The 21567-nt window shown below is 43.0% G+C and overlaps 1 protein-coding gene across 1 annotated transcript in view; it reads right to left on the bottom strand.

The window, feature by feature from the left end:
* Positions 1 to 21567, bottom strand: part of CNGA3 (cyclic nucleotide gated channel subunit alpha 3) — a 55368-nt gene that overhangs the window by 33530 nt on the left and 271 nt on the right. Inside the window, exon 2 of the mRNA XM_054016530.1 lies at positions 7707 to 7838. Within this exon, the coding sequence (XP_053872505.1) occupies positions 7707 to 7807 (101 nt within the window). The 5' untranslated portion in view covers positions 7808 to 7838. The remainder of the gene's footprint in view (positions 1 to 7706; positions 7839 to 21567) is intronic.

Raw genomic sequence — 21567 nt, forward strand, 5'->3', positions numbered from 1 at the left:
CAAAGTGTACAGTGCTCACTTTATATTATTATTTTTATTACAAATATTTGCACTGTAAAAATGATAAACAAAACAAATAGTATTTTTCAATTAACCTCACACCAGTACTGTAGTGCAATCTCTTTATTGTGAAAGTGCAATTTACAAATATAGATTTTTTGTTTTGTTACATAGCTGCAATCCAAAACAAAACAATGTAAAACTTTAGAGCCTACAAATCCACTCAGTTCTATTTCTTATTCAGCCAATCGCTAAGACAAACAAGTTTGTTTACATTTACAGGAGATAATGCTGCCTGCTTCTTATTTACAATGTCACCTGAAAGTGAGTACAGGCATTCGCATGGCACTTTTGTTGCCGGCATTGCAAGGTATTTACGTGCCAGATATGCTAAACATTTGTATGCCCCTTCATGCTTTGGCCACCATTCCAGAGGACATGCTTCCATGCTGATGACGGTCGTTACAAAAATAATGTGTTAATTACATTTGTGACTGAACTCCTTGGGGGAGAATTGTAGATCCCCTGTTCTGTTTTACCTGCATTCTGCCATATATTTCATGTTATAGCAGTCTCGGATGATGATCCAGCACATGTTGTTCATTTTAAGAACACCTTCACAGCAGATTTGACAAAATGCAAAGAAGGTACCAATGTGAGATTTCTAAAGATAGCTACAGCACTCAACCTAAGGTTTAAGAATCTGAAATGCCTTCCAAAATCTGAGAGGGATGAGGTGTGGAGCATTCTTTCAGAAGTCTTAAAAGAGCAACACTCTGATATGGAAACTATAGAACCCGAAGGACCAAAAAAGAAAATCAACCTTCTGCTGGTAGCATCTGACTGACATGATGAAAATGAACATGCGTCGGTCTTCACTGCTTTGGATCATTATCGAGCAGAACCCGTCATCAGCATGAACACATGTCCTCTGGAATGGTGGTTGACGCATCAAGCAACATATGAATCTTTAGAGCATCTGGCACGTAAATATCTTGTGACACCGGCTGAAACGGTGCTATGTGAATGCCTGTTCTCACTCTCAGGTGACACTGTAAACAAGAAGCAGGCAACATTATCTCCTGCAAATGTAAACAAACTTGTTTGTCTGAACGATTGGCTGAACAAGAAGTAGGACTGAGTAGTTTCGTAGGCTCTAAAGTTTTCCATTGTTTTACTTTTGAATGCGGTGGGGGGGGAAGTTGTACATAATTTTACATTTGTACGTTCAACTTTCATGATAAAGAGATTGCACTACAGTACACCTCTACCCCGATATAACGCTGTCCTCTGGAGCCAAAAAATCTTACCGCATTATAGGTGAAACTTGTATCGAACTTGCTTTGATCTGCCGGAGTGCGCGGCCCCCCCTCCCCCCCCCCCCCGGAGCACTGCTTTACTGCATTATAGCCGAATTCATGTTATATCGGGTCACTTTATATCGGGGTAGAGGTGTACTTGTATTAAGTGAATTGAAAAATACTATTTCTTTTGTTTTTTACAGTGCAACTATTTGTAATCAAAATAAATATGAAGTGAGCAGTGTACACTTTGTATTCTGTGTTGTAACTGAAATCAATATATTTGAAAATGTAGAAAACATCCAAAAATATTTAAATAAATGGTATTCTATTATTGTTTAAGAGCGCAGGTAATCGCATGATTAATCATGATTCATTTTTTAATCACTTGACAGCCCTAAACTTAATACTTGCTGGTGCTAGATAAGGAGTTAAGCAAGCAGCTGACAAAGTCCCACTCTGTAAGACATATATCTATTGTGAGAGGCCTTCTGGTCCATGGTTGCCTCTTCAGTACACTGTAGCCCACTCAGAAACAGAAAATCTGGAGTCTATTGTCCCCCTCCCCTCACATGCTTGAAATGGCTTAAACATGTCTAATATAATCACACTTTGCACTTCAATGGAGCCCTTGAGACTCTGAAGATTCAGCTGTGGAGTATGCAACTACCCATCTAGTTGCTAGTGTTAGCTACAGGGAACATATTAACCAGCCCTTCATGAGCTGCATGGGCTTTGTATTTAAGTCTGGGCATTGATTTTGATCTATAAAGCTATACAGTTTGAGTCCTGGCTATTTGAATGATCAGCTTTCAACCTAGTTGAGATCAGCTGGCACACTCAAGCTAACAGTCACCAGATTTAATCACCTAGAATCCAACCCAGTGCTCACTGAAATCAGTGAAAAGACTTCCATTGACTCAGGAGACACTGGGTTAGCTCTCCCCTCCACCCCAACCCCCCGCTCCCTCCATGACCTGGTATTCTTAGTGTAGGGTCCTTGACTCCAGAATTTACTTCCTCAGCTGCTCCATCAGAGCCAGAATCTGCTTAACTTCAGAAAAAGGAACAAGGCCCAGCTCTTTCCTCAGGCTTTGGCTAAGGGACTGGTGCTGGATGGGTCAATGGCTGTGTCATTGTATTTTGGGAGGTCTTGTGTTTTGTTCTTGGTGCTTGACTTTTGTTTTAAAAAGGTCATTTACCGTATTAAGCTGTGTACATATGCCCTGAGACTTTTTGCAGTTGAGCTTATTTTATCAATAAATACATGCTCTGTAGGCATGTTGTCACGTTATTGATTTGAACTGGGACCATATAGAACATGGTTGCAACCAAAGTCCTGTAGTGGCACCAAATCTTGTATAAAGGGGGTCAAATGAGGTCTCTAAGACAAGGTTATGGTTTGCTGGTTATGATTATGCTGTCTATATGTGTGTATCAATTTTGTAGTTGAAGTTATGAATATTGGCTCTATACTGTCTGTATTTCAAACTTATGCTATGCTTCTGGGAAACATCCCAGACAAGTTGGTGTTAGCTCTGCCTAGCCTGCTTGATGGCCCATTAAGGACCATCAGCTATACAATTGACCCATTGAGAGAAGGCAAATATGCCTTGCAACTCAGCAAAGTATGCAGGGACTGGCCCATGTGACTCCAGACTCCATTTTGCTGTAATTTTCCACAGTAAGGACAAAGAGGTGTTCTTACACCTGGAAAAGACTATAAAAAAGCTGATGTCTCTCCTCCATCTTGTCTTCAATCTTGCTTCCTACCTCTGGAGGGACTTTGCTACAAATGGAAGCTCTACACAAAGGACTGAATGACCCATCCGAGCTGGGGATGTACTCCAGAGACTTTATTTGAACTTGCAGTTTATTCTATCTGTGCTACAAGCCTGAACCAAGAACTTAGCCATTACTGTATGTAATTGATTCCATTTAACCAATTCTAGCTCTCATCTATATCATTTTCCTTTTATGAATAAACCTTTAGATTTTAGATTCTAAAGGATTGGCAACAGCATGATTTGTGGGTAAGATCTGATTTGTATATTGACCTGGGTTTGGGGCTTGGTCCTTTGGGATCGGGAGAACCTTTTTTCTTTTAATGTGGTATTGGTTTTCATAACCATTTGTCCCCATAACGAGTGGCACTGGTGGTGATACTGGGAAACTGGAGTGTCTAAGGGAATTGCTTATGTGGCTTGTGGTTAGCCAGTGGGGTGAGACCAAAGTCCTCTTAGTCTGGCTGGTTGGTTTGCCTTAGAGGTGGAAAAACCCCAGCCTGTAACTGCCCTATTTTAAGCGATTTGTCCTGAATTGGCACTCTCAGTTGGGTCCCGCCAGAACCGCATCGTTACACATGTATAATGTGGATTTGTAGCTTAGGAAAAACAGAACCCTGGTGAGAAGACTGTACTTAGGTGATGACATTCCACATTCACAGAAATGGGTTCTATACATTTGCAACTGGGTTAAAAAAAAATCTTACAGATTTATCAGATATCTTTGTTTCTGAAAGTGTCATTCCAACATCACAGAGAAGTAATTGAAAAGAAATTAAACCTGATTCCACTCACTTATAAAAGTGTAAATCAAGAGTAAATCTAAAATGAACTCCATTGCCTATACAATCACAAAGATGTAAATAAACTGGTATTTTCCTGATTTTCTCTCCCATGCTCTTTGCATGCGGCTTGTCCTGCAACTGGCTTTATCCAGGCACAAAGGTCAGCTTACAGGAGCCAGTCACAGGATCGGTGTTTTAGTTGCAAACTCTTCAGTGCAAGAACTGTGTCTTTTTTTTTGGTTTTACACAGTGCCAGGCACAATCCTGATAAGGGCCTCCAGTTGCCACTGTAATATTAAAATATTAATTATTATTATTGTTAATGTTGAGCCAATGGGTTACACTGGTGTAAAATCAATATCAGAGGAGACTGTGGAGTCATTGAACAAAAGATAATAGGTTAAAAAAAAAACACCTCTTATTAGCTCTATTGTGCCTTTTAGGCCCAAACCATGCTAGGCATGGTGAAGAGCCATACTACCACAGTGGGAACTATAGCACTGTGCCTCAGGGTATGTCTACACTATGGAGACTATGTGTTGGCATAACTATGCTGGCATAGCCCCTTAGCGCAGAAGCGAATACAGAAGGGGTTTTTCTGTCAGTGTAGGAACACCACCTCCCTGAACAAAGTTAGCCATGTTGATGGACACCCTCTTCCAACAGCGTAGACCAGGCCTCTGAGAGAATCAATGGTAAATGCAGCTGCTGCTCCACCCTTCAGGGAGTGAAGTCTGCAAGCTCATCTGCAGTTGTCCATATCTAGCTCCAACCTCCTCCCATCCCTTCTGGGTATCTGGCAGAGCTAGCCCTGCACAATGCTTACCCTGGTCCATGCATAGGAGGTGCAGGTGTGGAGGCTTCACCTTGCCCTCTTTATGCATCCATGGAAGGCCTACCCCTAATCTGGCCCTAAATTTGCTTTTGCACTTATTTGGCCTTTGAGCAAAATGAAACAAAATCACTTTCACCTGCAAAAGACAGTTTGATTTAATGACAAGTTTCAGAGTAACAGCCGTGTTAGTCTGTATCCGCAAAAAGAAGAACAGGAGTACTTGTGGCACCTTAGAGACTAACAAATTTATTAGAGCATAAGCTTTCGTGGACTACAGCCCACTTCTTCGGATGCATCCGAAGAAGTGGGCTGTAGTCCACGAAAGCTTATGCTCTAATAAATTTGTTAGTCTCTAAGGTGCCACAAGTACTCCTGTTCTTCTTTTTTTGATTTAATGGAAACACTTCAAGGTTCTGACCCAACTTTTAATGTCCTCTTTTGAGCGACTGATGCCATTTAGACATCTAACTACCCAATTGTACCTCCATATCAGCTAGTTTGATATCCCTGTTATGTCAACCACATCCATACATTAGGGGAGGCTGGACTTAAAAAATCAGAGCAAGAGTTTTTTGGTACAGTGGACTAGGTTGGTAGCACACTTTCGCTCTCAAAAACACTCATGAGAAAAAAAGAGAAAAAGCTGCCACTGTACATTGTGTGGGGCAGAGACTACCTCTCTTGCCAGTATTGACAATTCTCACTACATTTGATGTTTAATTTAAAGCCCTAGCTCTTGGAGACCTGTTATTACATGAAAATCTCAGTTTTCAATTTCTTAAAAAGTATTCTTTTAGTCCCGTTAGTCCTCCATCTCCCCAGTATGCTTTAGGGATTCTAATTCCCCTCCTATCTCCTCAAACTGCAGAATCAGAGACATAGGGGAACCGGAGATGTGGATTTCCACTTATCTATGATAATGACTCATGGTTTATAAGAAAAGCCTTAAGTGGGTTTGGGGATAAGAACCACCTTTTGCGATTTGTGAAAGACAACATATGAAACAATGCATTACAACACACACAAACTCTTGAAGTTCTCCATTCACCTACTCTCTTTGCCACAATTCCAAACTTCCTGAAATATTTTACAAACACATAGGTTATAAGCTATATTTCCTGTTTTCACTTCAATCACATTGGTAACATTTTTGCAAAAAATTGCATGAGCTTCATGGAGTGCTTCAGTATTATGAAAAAATTCACAAGTTTGTCTCATTGTTGCTTAGAATTACATTCTTACTCACAGCCTGACTAAGCCAAACTACGTTGTCTCTTGATAAATACCGGTATATCTCACTGAGTGTATGTCATTTCAGGCTGCTGATTGATGTTACAAGGACATTTTATATTTTCTAGCAATCATCTTACAACTCTTCTCTCTATCTTTCACACACACACACACACACACACACACACACACACACGAATATCTAATCCAATTACCTTTAATATGTCATCTCTTTTAAAGGGATCTTTTTTACTCATCTGTAATTCTTGTAATTAATATTGGCCACAGCAAACAGAATGTTTGAAACAAATGCTTTTCCAGGATTACCCTCATGTTGAGAGAGTGTAATTCATGTGGTAGACATGTATATTTAAGCACCATTAGCTGTCATAATTAAGTCTTTACCTCAGATATTGTCACTGAATACAGTGACTCGGTTTTACATTTAAACCTTTAGAAAAATGCACTCACAACTGCATCAGTAATTTTGTTCTGCAAACTGTCGATCACTGCTATCCTTTAGTAAAAGGACATAGAGGAAAGAAGGAAAGACTGACCCTTGCTTTCAGCCACATTTTCTCTCTTTTCCAGCGGTGTCACTGTGCACAGATGCAAATCCGTGCTCAGATCCGCAGTCATGGTGGCTGCATATCTCCCCAAGTGAGGACATTGTGCAGTATCTCTAGGTCAAACAGGCCATTCTGAATGGAATAAAGGCAACTCCACCTTCATTATGCAGCTATGAACAGTCATATATAGCCCATGTGCAGGAAGAAGGTGCCCACACTATACAGAAGGAAAAGTCAGTGGACCCAAAAGGGGGAAGTGGGTGTTTCCAGGCTCTCTACTGGTTACTCAACACCCCACACTCATTATTCACACAACCAAATCCAGTCAAACTAATATGTTTCTCCAGTCTTAGAGCACAAATAATAAACAACCCACAATAGTTGCCCCTAAAAAGAGGCAAGCTTGACTGAGACGCTGTGCATCCTCAAGAACAAACCGAGCCATATTTTCGCTGCTGTAAATGCACTGCAGAACATTCCGGGTAAATCCTACTCTCCCTCCCCTCCCTACAGGCATGGGGCTCATCTAAATTGGGGAAATTAGTAGTTTTTTATAACACATTAACTCATTTGCTTATACGTTATATACACCACGCACTCGCCGAGTCTACCCATGCCACAGAGAGCCCTGAGTGCAAAGGTAGCTGGTACAATTCCACTGTATGGGTGGAAGATATGAGGAGGCTGCAAAGCAACACACCACTCCTATGAGCCCACAGTCCTGTAAGGGGCTCCTTTTGCCCCAGACTGCAGGGAGGATTGAGAGATGACCTATAATTAGAGCCAGTGGGTTTGCAACTATGCAGATTCAACAGCCATTCCCCCTGGGGAAGCAGCTTGGCATAGAGAGAGGATCCCTTCTCTTCTAATCCCTCCAATTCATCTCAGTACCGAACCCAAAAATGTGAGGAGTATTCTGTGAATGGGATTTGGTTTTCCTTGAGCACTTGTACTGTTCCCACTGAAGTGAATAGTGTTGTTACCCAAGGAATCCAGGATTTAGCTCCAGAAGCAGAAGTGATAATAGCTTTCCTATTGTTGTGCCTTTTGCTCATCACAGCTACTAACAGTTGAAACTCAGTTAACTTCACTGGGTCAAAGACTGTGTGGGCAAGCACTCCCATAATGCATAGCACTACAGGCATGCCTCAATGTATGCAGTAATTTCTGTCTTCTTGACTGTGAAGAAAGGAACATATTACCTGCTAAAGCCATTTTCAATTCTTTCAATTTCTTCATCAGTGGTCCTAACAGGCAGCCTGTGCATAGCAGGGTAGGAGTGCTGGGTGTTGATTTTAGCCATTTTGCTTTACATATCAGCATCCAAATGACAGCTAAAACACAAAAATAACATATTGTAAAGACTGCAATAGAGATAAAACATGTTAAATATTTAAAAAGTGATATATTAAAAAAAGAAAACTCTATTAATAGTTTGTAAAATGGCCAGTGATATTTATAAATGTAATGTGAACATTACTTGGTACATTTAAACTAGACAGGGCAAAACATTAGTGAATGTCAACAGAGAATAATTCTGCATTGGCAGAGAAAAGGACTAGATGATTTAATAGACCTTTCCAGCCTCTAGCTTCTACAAATACTCACTGACAGACATACTTTATATAATAAAATTACATTAAAAAATCTTGTTAAAGAAACATTTAGGTTGCAAAATCAAGCAAAAAAGTTAGGTAATACCTAAATTAAGGTTACTTGTGCAATCTGAATTTGGCCCCTTTGTTCAATATGACTCAGTCTTTAATTACATGCTCACACACAATTTTTTTCACAGGACCCCCATCTCATTCAGTGCACAGAATGGGCAGTGCTCACTGATGGGTAGCCAGTCAATATTTCTTTTTATCCTCAACATTAAACATGTGGCACTATGCATTATTTACTGTTCACAATCCAAACCCAGCACTGAATGAAAAATTATTCATTTCCTCCTGGGCATTTCCATGGTGCTCTCACTGTAGTGTCTTAGACCCCAATCCTCAAAGGTATTTAGGCAACTAATTCCCATTGAAAATCAATGGGAGTTAGGTGCCTAAATACCTTTGGGGATAGAGGCACACACTTGGGTGATGGGTTTCATAGATATTTGCTAGACAGCAAAGGAAAGTTCAGACTCAGGACTCCTGGGTTCAATTCAAGATTCTGAATGGGAATATACCATAATGGTTACAGACTCTTCTGCCCCATCCCTCCCTTCCCCTCCTCTCCCATCCCCAACCTCTCTGTATGCCTTTCAGCTCCTATACCTCGCTCCCTCCCCAGCTCCTGCTCCTGTCTCCTGCTTCTACTCCCTCAAAACATGTCCCAGGCTCCTACCCACCCCACCTCCACACACATAGATGCACACTCCCATCCTACCCCATTCCAGGCTCCTGCCCCTGTCCCCAGTGCCTAGTACAATTTCACTACCTCTGTTCCAGATCCTGGCTCCTGCTCCCCTCCTTCCAGTGAGCTCCTGACCCTGTCGCCCACCCTTCCCTCTCCTCCCCTGCCCCATTCACCATCTCTCTGCATTCCAGTCAGATTGCTTCCTCCTTCTCCACCCCACTGTCTGGAAGCACAGGAGGAACAGTCTCCCTGCTCTCGGTACCAGTGCCTGGTGCCAGAATAGCCTCTGGCAGCCAGGAGGAGCAATTGCAGGGAAAGGTGTACTCAACTTCTGCAGCCTTCAGATGAAACATCCTCCGTCACCCTGTGGATATAGCACATGCACAGTCTGGTTGGTTTGTAGGGGTGGTGAGGAGATGAAGCATGCTCAGGGCTTGGCGAATTTAGCTGCCAAACTCTCACATCTGCACTGAACATGTGCAACTAAGATTTTTTGGAGGCCCTATAATTTGGCCAAATTATAACAGGAATGGCAAAAGGCATATCCCTGACACAATTGCCCCACCGCCCCATTTCAAGCCCTTGCTCCAAAGCATGGAGGCTCTACATTTTCTCAATGAAACTTGTAATGTTTTTTAATGTAGGCAAAACACTATTTTTCTTGTTCTCAGAAACAGCTGAACCAATTCAGCAGGAACTTCCCGCCAAAAATCAGCCTTATGCAGACACCCAACAGGCCCAAACAGTTTGGGCAAAATTATAAGCAAAAGAAAATAGGGTCTTATAATGGAACATGTTCAGCAACTTTAATTACAGGAAGCACTACCTGAGCTGCCTATAATCATGCAACACGTGATGGTGTGGTATAAAGTTTTAATTGGCAGGACTCAAGAATTGCTACATTGTTCACAAGTGGCAAAGTGAATGAGACGCAGTAGGATCTCTATATTACACCTCTCCATAATATATTACGTATGTGCCACAGATTTTACAGTATTGCTATTTTACAAAAGAGTTTCAAAAACCATGATTGGATCTATTTATGTATCCCTCCTCTTGTAAAGCCAGATGCCTTAGTTACCCTTAGGAGGAGTCATGCAGAACTTCAAAAATGACCTAACATACCTCTAAATGTAAAATTGCCACATATGTAAATGTTTACATCACAGGCTCTTGCAGGTCTAGAAATAACTCCTGTGTGTCCTATTGGAAACCTGGCAATCTCTCCCTCCACTAATGTAAACATCCCATTTCTAGCTCTATCAGGAGTGGCAGAAGTGCCCTAAAGGGGGGGGGGCACAGTCGCCTGAACCCCGGCCCTGCCTGTTCCGCCAACACCCTGCCCCCGCACCGCCTCTTCTCCTAAGGCTCCAGTCCCATGTTGCCTCTTCCCCCCAAGACCCCACCCCTGCATGCTCCTCTCTGCCTCCTCTCTCCGGTCGCTTGCCCTTAGGGCCCGTAAAAAGTGGCAGGGCCATGGCCTCCTGGCCATCCCCTCTCCCCCGTTCCAGTATGAATCTGGTACGTCCTGGAACACTTGGCCAATGTAATTTTTGCAGGGGAAAAAAATCTGCTGATTGCTTTAAAACACAGAAACAACAATGTGGGGACTGTTTGAATCTACTCAGAGATTTAAAATTTTAGAAGTTCCAGTAACAGGGCACGTCTACACTACCTGCCGGATCGGCAGGCAGCGATCGATCCAGCGGGGATCAATTTATCGCGCCTAGTCTAGACGCGATAAATCGACCCCCAAGCCCTCTCCCATCCACTCCTGTACTCCAGCGCTGCGAGAGGCACAGGTAGAGTCGACAGGGGAGCGGCTGCAGTCGACTCACCGCGGTGAAGACACCCCGGAAAGTCGATCTAAGTACGTTGTGTGAAGTTGTGTAACTTAGATCGATTCCCACCCCCCTCCTCCAGTGTAGTCCAAGGCACAGAGATGAATTCATTCACCAAGTGCAGGTGAGACAGTTTTATGCCAATATACATGTAAACTCTAGTAGAAATTTTAACTGAGAATAAATTATCTGATAAATGTATCCTTTTATCTGTTCACAAACCATTTGTCAACCTGACTTCTATGAATCTATTAGTTATTCATAAACAGTAACCAAATGTTTTGTTCAAAGCATTTCAGACAATCAGTTGCTTACTAATGCTCACCTCAACTGTTCACTTCACTTTATATTATTCCTGATATGTGTTTGGTCACCTAAGTCATACTGTATTGCTTCTGCTTCCTGAAACATTAATCACTAAAGAACAGCAAATAACAAACAAAGCACAACAAATAATGCATTCTCAGTATGACTTTTCAGAGGAGGTTATGCTAAAATTATCAAAGCTTCAGGATTCAAACATTTTCATAAATTAACTAGTGAGCTGAATACTCACACAAAAATATGACCCCATAAATAACTCACCATTATGAAAATATTCATAAATCACTTTTTGTATTATTTGACCACTTCTAGCATATACGCACATGCATACACATGTATACACGTGCATGCATACACAAGCATGCACAGAATCATGGATAGACACATGAAGACACAATTGTGATTATTTTTGTTTGTTACATTATTTCATTTGTCTCAATTGCAAGAGTTCTGGGAACTCTTTGTCATTTCTCAAAATGTTAATTTGCGGTTAATTTCAGGTGGTGAGAAAATGTCATCCTCTTTAGGAACCCTCTTGTTGTCATCAATGATTGCTTCACAGTTCAGTTTTCTAAAATCTGCAGATCTATTCTGTGACTTATGCTCTGCCACACTGTGATGATTTTCAGCTGTGGGGTCATGAGCCCCAGATGGGCAACAAGGAAGAGGCCATGGTGTCACAGCTAAAATCTCTCCATTTAAAAACAAAACAACATGCCTGCTTGCTGGTAAATTGTTGGACAAAGCGGGAGAGTAGGGGAGAGAAGGAAAAAATTGCTTCTTCCTGCTAATGATCTGCTCCTGCAGCCTCTCTAGCACCTGTTATTCATTTTCATCTCCTTGCACTGTACTAGACTCTAGGAAAGGCATCTTTCATAGTGTGGCAAGCTGCCTGGATTCAGCTGTTGTCTATGGCCCCCCTGCTTTCAGTGCTAAGCCACTTTCTTCAAGCAGCTTCTTGTACAAGAGCAGAGCACACTGCAGGGGACAGAAGTAAGCTAAGTTGACGCCCTTTCATCCAGTAGCACCTACCATCCTCCAGCACCCCTAACCCATTTTTAATTTTGCTTTAGTTTAATTTGTGCAGGGGAAAAGGATAGAATATGACCCTCGTACAAAGTAATTAGTGATGGACTTACTCATGCTGTTTACCCTGTGCTAGGACTAAATACGTTTCTACCTTCCCATCTCCATAACCTGTATACACCACCAAAAGAGAAGAAGTAAAACCTTGGGGCCAAATCCTGCTTCCACTAAAGTCATTAGAAGTTTTGCCACTGATTTCAATGGCAAAGGGTTAGGACCCTGGCCCCTTTCTACTCCCTGTAGGCTGATTGTCCACTCCCTTGCACCATGTGTAGTCATTTACAGTTGGGCAAAGTGAGTGCTTAATGGAGATAAACCACTTTCAGATTAGAATGGTAGCACTTTACACCCACTTTGCTGCGATGTAAATGACTACACAAGGTGCAGAGCAGCAGAGAATCAACCCCGCAATATTCTCATTCTTTATAACACTTTGGCCTTGGCTACACTTGCAAGTTACAGTGCTGTAAAGCCTCCCCCAGCGCTGTAACTCACTCCCCGTCCACACTGGCAGGGCACTTACAGCGCTGTATCTCCCTGGGTACACCGTTGCAGGTACTCCACATCTCCGAGAGGAATAACTGCTGCAGCGGAGTGGCTATGACTCACGGGTGTGAGTGTAAACTCTTGCAGCGCTGTACTAATCACCTTGTCAAGTGGCCAGTCCTCTCCATTGTTGTTACCGGCTGCAGGAATGTGGAAGTGCCGGTTTCAAAGCTCGTACCACAGAGAAAAGCAAACAGTTTGCAGCTTCCTTTGAGTGAGTGAATGAATGAGCAGGGGGTCGGGAGTTTGGAACTTGCAAAATAGAGAGTTGACATGCTCCAAAAAGCACTCACTCTCTCCCCACACTCCCTGTCACAATCCACCCCCCCCCCCCCATTTTGAAAAGCACATTGCAGCCACATGAATGCTGGGATAGCTGCCCATAATGCACCGCTCCCAACACAGCTGCAAATGTTATAAATGTGGCCACACCACTGTGCCGGCAGCTGTCAGTGTGGACAGACTGCAGCGCTTTTCCCTACTCAGCTGTACAAAGACAGGTTTACCTCATAGCGCTGTACAGCTGCAAGTGTAGCCAAGGCCAAAGAGTTGTATACCTATAGGGACAAATCATAGTCCTACTGAAATCAATGGGAAAACTCACAGTGACTTTAATGGGACCAGATTTTGGCCTCTATTTATCTGTCTGTCCCTCTGTCTTAGATCTTCGTAGACACCAGTATCTAAGTATTTTAAGTGCTGTGTGCTGGTTTAGTCACTGAAATATCCTGTCTAGGGTTACCATACATCCGGATTTTCCCGGACATGTCCGGCTTTTTGGGCTCCAAATCCCCGTCCGGGGGGAAATCCCAAAAAGCCAGACATGTCCAGGAAAAATCGGGACATGCGGGGCCGGCGGTGCTGGGCCGAGCCGGGGGCCGGCAGTGCCGAGCCGGGGACCAGGCCGGCGGTGCGGTGCCGAGCCGGGGGCCGGGCCGGCGGTGCGGTGCCGAGCCGGGGGCCGAGCTGGTGGCCTGGCCGGCGATGCTGAGCCGGGGGCCGAGCCAGGGGCCAGGCCGGCGGTGCGGTGCCGAGCAGGGGGCCAGGGGCCAGGCCGGCGGTGCCGAGCCGGGGGCCAGCGGTGCGGTGCCGAGCCGGGGGCCGGGGGCTGGGCCGGGGATGCCAAGCCGGGGGCCGGGCCGGCAGTGCGGTGCCGAGCCGGAGGCCGGGCCGGCGGTGCCGAGCCGGGGGCCGGGGCCCAGGCCGGGGGTGCTGAGCCGGGGACCGGGCCGGGGACCGGCAGTGCTGGGCGGGCCGGGGGTGCTCGGCCGGGGGCCGGGCCCAGGGCCGGCACCCCAGGGCCCGAGCCGACCCAGGCTGGAGCCGCCGGGGAGGCCAGACTGGGCCGCGTCTCCTCCCCACCCCCCCCCTTACCTGCTTCAGGCTTCCCGCAAATCAAATGTTCGCAGGAAGCAGGGGAGGGGGCGGAGTTGGGGCGGGGACTTTGGGGAAGGGGCGGAGTTGGGGCGGGGCCGGGGGCCTGTGGAGTGTCGTCCTTTTGGACACTCAAAATATGGTAACCCTAATCCTGTCTCCTCAGGGCCCTTTCCACTTTGAGTACTGAGAGCTAGAAAAGTATTGCCAAGTCATCAAACTGGGGTATCTAAACTTGGGCAACTATGATAAATCCATATTTAGTCACTTAAAACAGGTATTTAGCCAGTAGGCAGTTAAAATAACTTGTCTAGTTTAGGCACCTAAGTTTAGAATTTAGGCCCTCAATTTATTGCTGCAATTTTCAAATTTTCAGATTTCTGGGATTTGTCTTTAAGCACAGTAGGTCAAGGATTCATGCATGGAAAACATGACTGTGTCTCAGGCGTAAATACTTTTCAATAGAAGCAAATCATTTCCCAATGTCAAACAACAAAACAAAATCTTCTAGCTCAGCAGTTCTCAAACTTTAGCAACCCGAGGACCCCATTTTGATTTTAAAAATTGTGAGGACCTCCAAGCCCCCACTCAGTCCCAGGCTCTGCCCCCACTCCACTTTTCCTGCCCCTCCTCTTCCCCACCTCTTTCCGCTCCCGCCCCCGAGCTCGCCCTGTCCCCGCTCCTCCTACTCCCTCCCAGCGCCTCCTGCACTCCATGGAACAGCTGTTCCGAGGCGTGCAGGAGGCGCTGGGAGGGAGGAGTTGATCAGCAGGGCCGGTATCCCTGGACATGACTCCCAGAACCCCTGGAGTACCCTCGCAAACCCACAGGGGTTCGCAGACCCCAGTTTGAGAAACCCTGTTCTAGCTGAAAACAACTCTGGCTCTTGTAAGTCTGGCATCTTTAACATCAGCTTAAGCCGTATTTTTACTTTGTTTTGGAAACTAATTTAACATTTCTCTCTTCAGAATCAGTTATGGCAATCTGAAAGTGTTGAATAATAATTGCACATCCTAGAGTGTTGCTTCCGCATACATTAATCATTAAATAAAAACTTGGGCTAAATGAGAAATTTATATCATGCTACTAAAAATACAATGAATTATATATTTAAGATAGTGCTGCTTATTTCATATGCAAATAATTCAAGTACTTTTTCATCCTTCTTGCTTTTAGATTTGAACAGCAACTAATGTGTTGTCTGACATTAGTGAACATAATAAAAGATACATTTTATGCATGACTGAGTCAAGTGTTTGACAACAAATATGGATTCAGGTGAGATTTGACAATTTCAGATTCAGATAAGCATTTGCTAATTTGGAAGAAAAGGTTTGCTCATCTGTCTGTACAAATGTGACCACTAAAGACTTGGGGCCTCATTCACTACCGTTTTATAGGTTCATCTTTTTGTTTTGTGTTTATATAATGCCTGGAAAAATGGGGTCCTTGTCCATGAGTGGGACTCCTAAGCACTAATGCAGTACAAATAAATAATAATAGTTTTACACAAGTGTATCTCTATTGAAATCCAAGGATTAAGGTAGTGCTTAATCAGGCCTATACAGTTTTGATATGTCCCAAAATCACTCAGATAGGTAAAATTCAAAAACCACGCTAAATGAACAAAATTAACATTTCACAGTATTTTATGTTAAATAAAAATCTGCCTCCTTATTGACCTGTAGGCCTGATTCTCATTCACACAAGTGCCATTTTACACCGCTCTGGCAGTGCAAACTTACAACAGAAGAAAAATATATTTATATCCACTTTAAGACCTTTCTACAGGTCTAAAGTGGCAGAAGGTGACCTTAGTGTAGATGAGACTCAGGCCCTTTATTTTAAACAGTGTTCCTCATTTTACTGAAAAGTACACATGGTCATATAAATGATTATAAAGTTTTTAACTAATATATAATTGTAATAAATAATTTTAATTGAAAATAGGTTTTTATCATTTAAGCAGAAACTGCAAATACCAATTCTGTTCTCAGCTTCAGTAGTGTTAATCTGGAGAAACTGTTAATCAAATTTACACCAGAATAAATTAGATCAGAATTTGGCTTATAATTTCACCGAAAAAGTCCAATCCTTTGGCTGTTTCAGGTAAAACTCCTAATTACTCAAAGTGACAATGATATTGCTGTTGGAAATAAAATGTATTACTGAACTTAGAAACAACTGAAAGTTGAGTACACTGCACATATCCTTACCATTAATATGGCTGGAAAAGTGTAGGACTAATATGGTTTACATTTACCCAACGAATATTTAAAACTGTCTCCTTTTGTAACTATGAGAAATACTTCACCCTGGAGAGACCTTGTTTTGAACTGTGTACTTCTAAAAATTCTAGAAGAACAAAAAATTGTTGTAGCACTATAGTTTTAATACATGCACGTTACGTCAACAGGAGTTCTACCAGAGTGAGGATTTAATATTCCAAAAGCTGTTGTATTTAGATGATCAGAACTGTTTGCAGAAAAAGGACACAATTCAAATTCAGCTTTTCAAGGTGGAGTATTTATCACTGTCAAAAGAAGGCAGTTTTACCAGCTACACGTTGCAAGCCTACTAATTCCTACCCCTTATAAACATTACAATAAATTATAAATAACATAAGAGATTTTGTAAATATTTGACTTATTATCCCAGCAGCAGTTACACTGTGCACAGGTTTACCTACATCGTTTACATAAGACAGGCTCCAATCCGCTACCTCTCTGTTAAGTCTTTTATACCTTGGCATTTGACCTCCGTGTAATTATCTTGTTACAGCATCATAATAGCTGGATTAAATTAAATAATAAAAAAGATAAAAATAACATACTTTACCTTTTTAAAATTTGAGGGAATATTAGTGTTCATGGAAAGATTGGTCTGATTGAACATGCTAGCAGAAAGAATAACAAAGATCGGCTGTCTGCTTATTTTTTCAAGCAGCTTTGACAATTTGCTTTAATGCAACATCTCTGCTATGTTGGGGGTCCTTGCCTAAGAAAACATTAAGGCACCTAAAGATAGGTTCCAAGTGAGATTTCCAAAAGCAACTAGGTGCCTAACTCCAAACCTCACTAGGCAGCGATCTACAGCTTTAGGCACCTAAATACCTTTGAAAATCTGGCCTTTTAACTTGAAGCAACTTTAAGCTCTAAAGTCAATGGGACTATTTATGTGTTTAAGTACATGCTTAAATACTTTGCTGAAATGGGGATCTGTGCAAAAACCTACAGTCCTAACTCTGCAAACTCTCATGGACTTCAGCTTTGTTTGTGTAAAGGCTACTGGATCAAGCCCAGCAAGATGAAAAGAGTAATAAATAGGTTGCCTCACTTAGGCCTCTGGTGCTATCCTTTTGAATTATTAAGGTAATAGTTTAAAACTGTAATTTGAACTATTCCTTTGAGGATTTTTTAAATAAATGTTTTATTTAAACTCTTTTGTGTATTAGCCAAGTTATATGGCATTTTCTATAATTGCTGGGGTCATTATCCCATTAAGATCCAAAGAATTTATATGTGCATCTCTTATTAACCGTCTTAGCAATATGCCTCTAGACAAAACCCATATTATATATATATATATATATATATATATATATATATATATATAAAACCCATATCGCAATAGTTCTTGAAAATATATGCATATACACTTTTGTATGTATACATGTTTCTATGTATGTACACATACAATTTTAATGTAAAGCAGAACTACTGGATTGAACTTCACAGGATTGTCCTTGAACCATTAGCTTTGTTGGATTTTTGCTAACTTTTAGCTAGAGCTGAGTGAATACTCTTTAGCAAATAATCTGTTAGATAAATTGAATCAGGGGTTGTTTTTTTTTTTCTGTTCCTGAATTGCCTCAGAGCAAATTTCAATTTTATTCAAGATTTATTCACCATTTGACATTTTGCTAGATAATTTCTATGAATAATTATTGGATAGTATGTTTTTCAGGAGCAGCCAGTTATAAATATTCAACACAATATTGTAAATTCAAATTCCAATATGTGTTTAGTTTGATTGGATACCCAGATCACATGGGATTGTTTCTGTTCCATGACTAGATTAGCATAATACTTAAAAGCAGATTTCTCATGTTTACTTGTTCAAAATTAATTTTCTGCAAATATTTTTTAACATTTGCCTAAAAAGTGCTGTTTCTGCAAACATGTCTGACAATACATTTATTGGCTATAATATCTGTGAAAATTGAACACAAAAGAGGGATGAACTCAGCTAAAGCAAATTCATATTTTATTTGAGTGAATATTTATAGGATTTTTTAAATTATTCATTCAAATTTTCTTTTAGCATACTTTATGTAGACTGCCACACAAGTGCATCTTGATTAGGAAGGAAAAACAGAAGAGCTCATTTGTATCACATTTTACATGTGGTAGCAAGGTGTTCAGTAGAAGAGGATTTAAAAAGACATTAATGAAAAGAGATAACAATATCAGAGAATGGTACAAGATAATGTGTTGACCTGAAATGACAGGCCAAGGTGCAAATTGGATGACATAATCTGGGTTATACAAGGGAGGATGTTCCTGCCATGGCAAATGTCCATGGTGTTCAATTTTTCAAAGCTAATGAGCTCCCTCTCACAAATTGTGTACTGCTTGTTTACCATGATTACTATACTTTATTGGTCACCATGACAATCCCACTGCTACATGAAAGATTAATTTTCCTAATCAGTTTGTGAAGAGAGACAGGAGATATATAAAGGGTGATTTTACCCTCAGTCGTCAATGAAGGTGACACAAAAACATCAAGGAAAGGAAATAATGAAAGCATGCCGATAGAAGTCAAAGTTATCTTTGAGTTGTTTCAAAGACTATAATATTTGAAATCCCAATTTACTCAACTGTAGCCATGAAAATAACAGAGCTGTAAATACAGTATCCCTATTACTGCTTATTTTGAAATAGAAAGGAAAGAATAAAAACAACTTTAGCTACTAGAAAATATTGACATTTACTTTTAGTATTTTTATTTCTTCAGCAGTTACAAAATTAATGTTCAAATAAATGGGCCTCAAGTTTCCTTTGCCTTTTAAAAATTAGTGTATTGTATATTAAATAAATGCACTGGTTATAATAATTATTATATAGTGAATATTGTCTTATGTATCTTAACCTTCTCTACACTAGGAAAGTTTTGCAAAAATGTTTCATCATTGTTAATGCATCAGTTAACCCACACATCAATTTCACTGCAACACTGGGAACTCTAGGGTAAAGGGGCCACCGGATGCCATCACTGTTTTAAAGACCACGTTGATTAGAGCTGTTCTGAGCATGGTTTGATAATGCAGTGCTTAAAACACTGGCAATTGCCAGCAGGCCATCTAGACCAGGGTGGGCAGCAGGGGGACCGCTGGGGAGCTGGGTCTGGGGCATGCCGCACTCCAGCTGGGGCTCTGGGTAGGGAGCCACACCACATAGTGCAGCCCCGCTCCGGCCGAGGCGCTGGGTCGGGGGCTGCACCACGCAGCGTGGCCCCGCTCAGGGGTGCTAGGTCAAGGTCTGCAACATGCAGCTCGGCCCTACTCCAGTGCTCCAGCTAGGGTGCAGGATTGGGGCCGCACCACCCGGCTGGGCCCCACTCTGGTGCCACTCCATGCGGCTCCCAGAAGCCACGGCATGGCCCCGCTCTGGCTCCTAAGCGCTCCAATGGGAGCTGCAGGGGCAGTGCCTGCAGATGGGGCAGCATGCAGAACCGCCTGGCCGCACCTCTGGTTAGGAGCCAGAGAAAGGACATGCCACTGCTTCCGGGAGCTGCCTGAGGTAAGCGCCGCTCGAAGCCTGCACCCATGAGCCTCTCCCCATGCCCCAACCCCCTGCCCCAGCCCTGATTCCCCTCCCACTCTCCAAACCCCTCAATCCCAGCCTGCAGCACCCTCCTGAATCCCAAATCTCTCATCCTCAGCCCCATCCCAGAGCCTGCACCGCCAGCTGGAACCTGTGCCCCTTCCCGCACCCCTGACCCAGCCCTGATCCCCCTCCCACCCTCCAAACCCCTCAGTCCCATCCCAGAGCATCCTCCTACACCCCAAACTCCTCATCCCCAGCCCCACCCCAAAGCCCGCACCCCCCAACCTGAACCCTCTCCCACACGCAACCTCAATTTTGTGAGCATTCATGGCCCACCATAAAATTTCTATTCCCTGATGTGGCCCTCAGGCCAAAAGGTTTGCCCACCCATGATCTAGACTAAGGCTCCTAACATTGCTAATGATGGTGGAGCTGAATTGGAGTTGGCAGTATTTGGGGAAAATTTTCCAAAATTTGATAGACAAGGTTTATTTGTATTGTGCCTGTGCCCATACATTATTTGTGGCATTTCTGGATGCCATGTACTGTCAATTCAGGTAATGGGGTGAAGAATTCATATCCAGTTTTGGGTCCTTAAAAGGAAAGTTAGAGGGATATGTGTTTTTTGTTTGTTTTTATTTGGGTGGGGCTGTTTGTTTTACATTTACTATTATGTTTAGCTTTAAGGTGTTCCTGCTCCCACTAAAGTCAATGACAAAACTTTCAAAACCTCTTCCACAGTTTATTTTTAGAGAGGGAGAGAGAGTTCATTTTGCAGGGTAAGGATTTGAGTTTGGAGTCTTTTTCATTAGGTCTCATTTGCATTTGCTTTTAAGACATTATTGTTGAGCATAATGAAAACCAGAATTGCATGGGGATAAAACTGCACTCCCTAGGAAAAATATTTCACTTCATTAAAAATCAAACAAACAAAAAACAGGGCCTTATCCCCTAAGGTGCTCTGTGCCCTCACCTCCTATGGAAAGCAACAGGCCCCTTCATTTCAATAGGACTACTTGCAAAGTAAGCTACTACTCATCCCAAGGAAGGGGTGATGAGACCAGATTCCCACCCAATACTGCATGCACTTTGCACCTTGCAGGCTGCCATCCGAAGCATGCATCCTCAGGGCAGGGTTGACTAGCAGTCAATAGCTGTTCAGAGATGGGAAAGCTGAAGAAGGACCTGGAAACCATTTGGATCAAATCTGATTCATTTATACACGCGCGCGATTATCCAAATACTGTACTTTACATGTGTCCTAGAAGTCCCATGGAAAGTTAGAGGCGCAGGGGCAAGCGCAAGGCGCTGCAAATCCCGTGCGGGCTATTCAAACCGTGGGGCGCAGAGAGGCAGGCGCGGAGCTGGCGGCTGCTGGGGCAGGGAGCGAGCTGCTCCGAGAGGAGGCTGAGGAAGAGCCCCGCGTGGCAGCCCCAGTGCTTGGCGCATTAAGATTACAGAGCGAGCCCAGGAGTAAACCCGGCTAAACGAACAAGGAGCTCGAGGGTTTTACTATCCTGTTAAGTTCTTTCCCAGGATCAGACCGTCAAGCAATTGGTTTGTGCGAGGCACAGCTGTGGCCACCCCGAGGGGAGGGTGAACCAGCCCCAGCTGTTAGCACCTCGCCACGATCGAAGTGCCCTGCCGGAGTGAGCCCCCCACAGCACAGCCGTGCCCGGGGCTTTCCAGTGCAGGGCAGAGGGAGCGTGCTT

The sequence above is a fragment of the Malaclemys terrapin genome, chromosome 1, assembly GCF_027887155.1.
Source record: "Malaclemys terrapin pileata isolate rMalTer1 chromosome 1, rMalTer1.hap1, whole genome shotgun sequence".
In the NCBI taxonomy this organism is placed as follows: domain Eukaryota; kingdom Metazoa; phylum Chordata; order Testudines; family Emydidae; genus Malaclemys; species Malaclemys terrapin.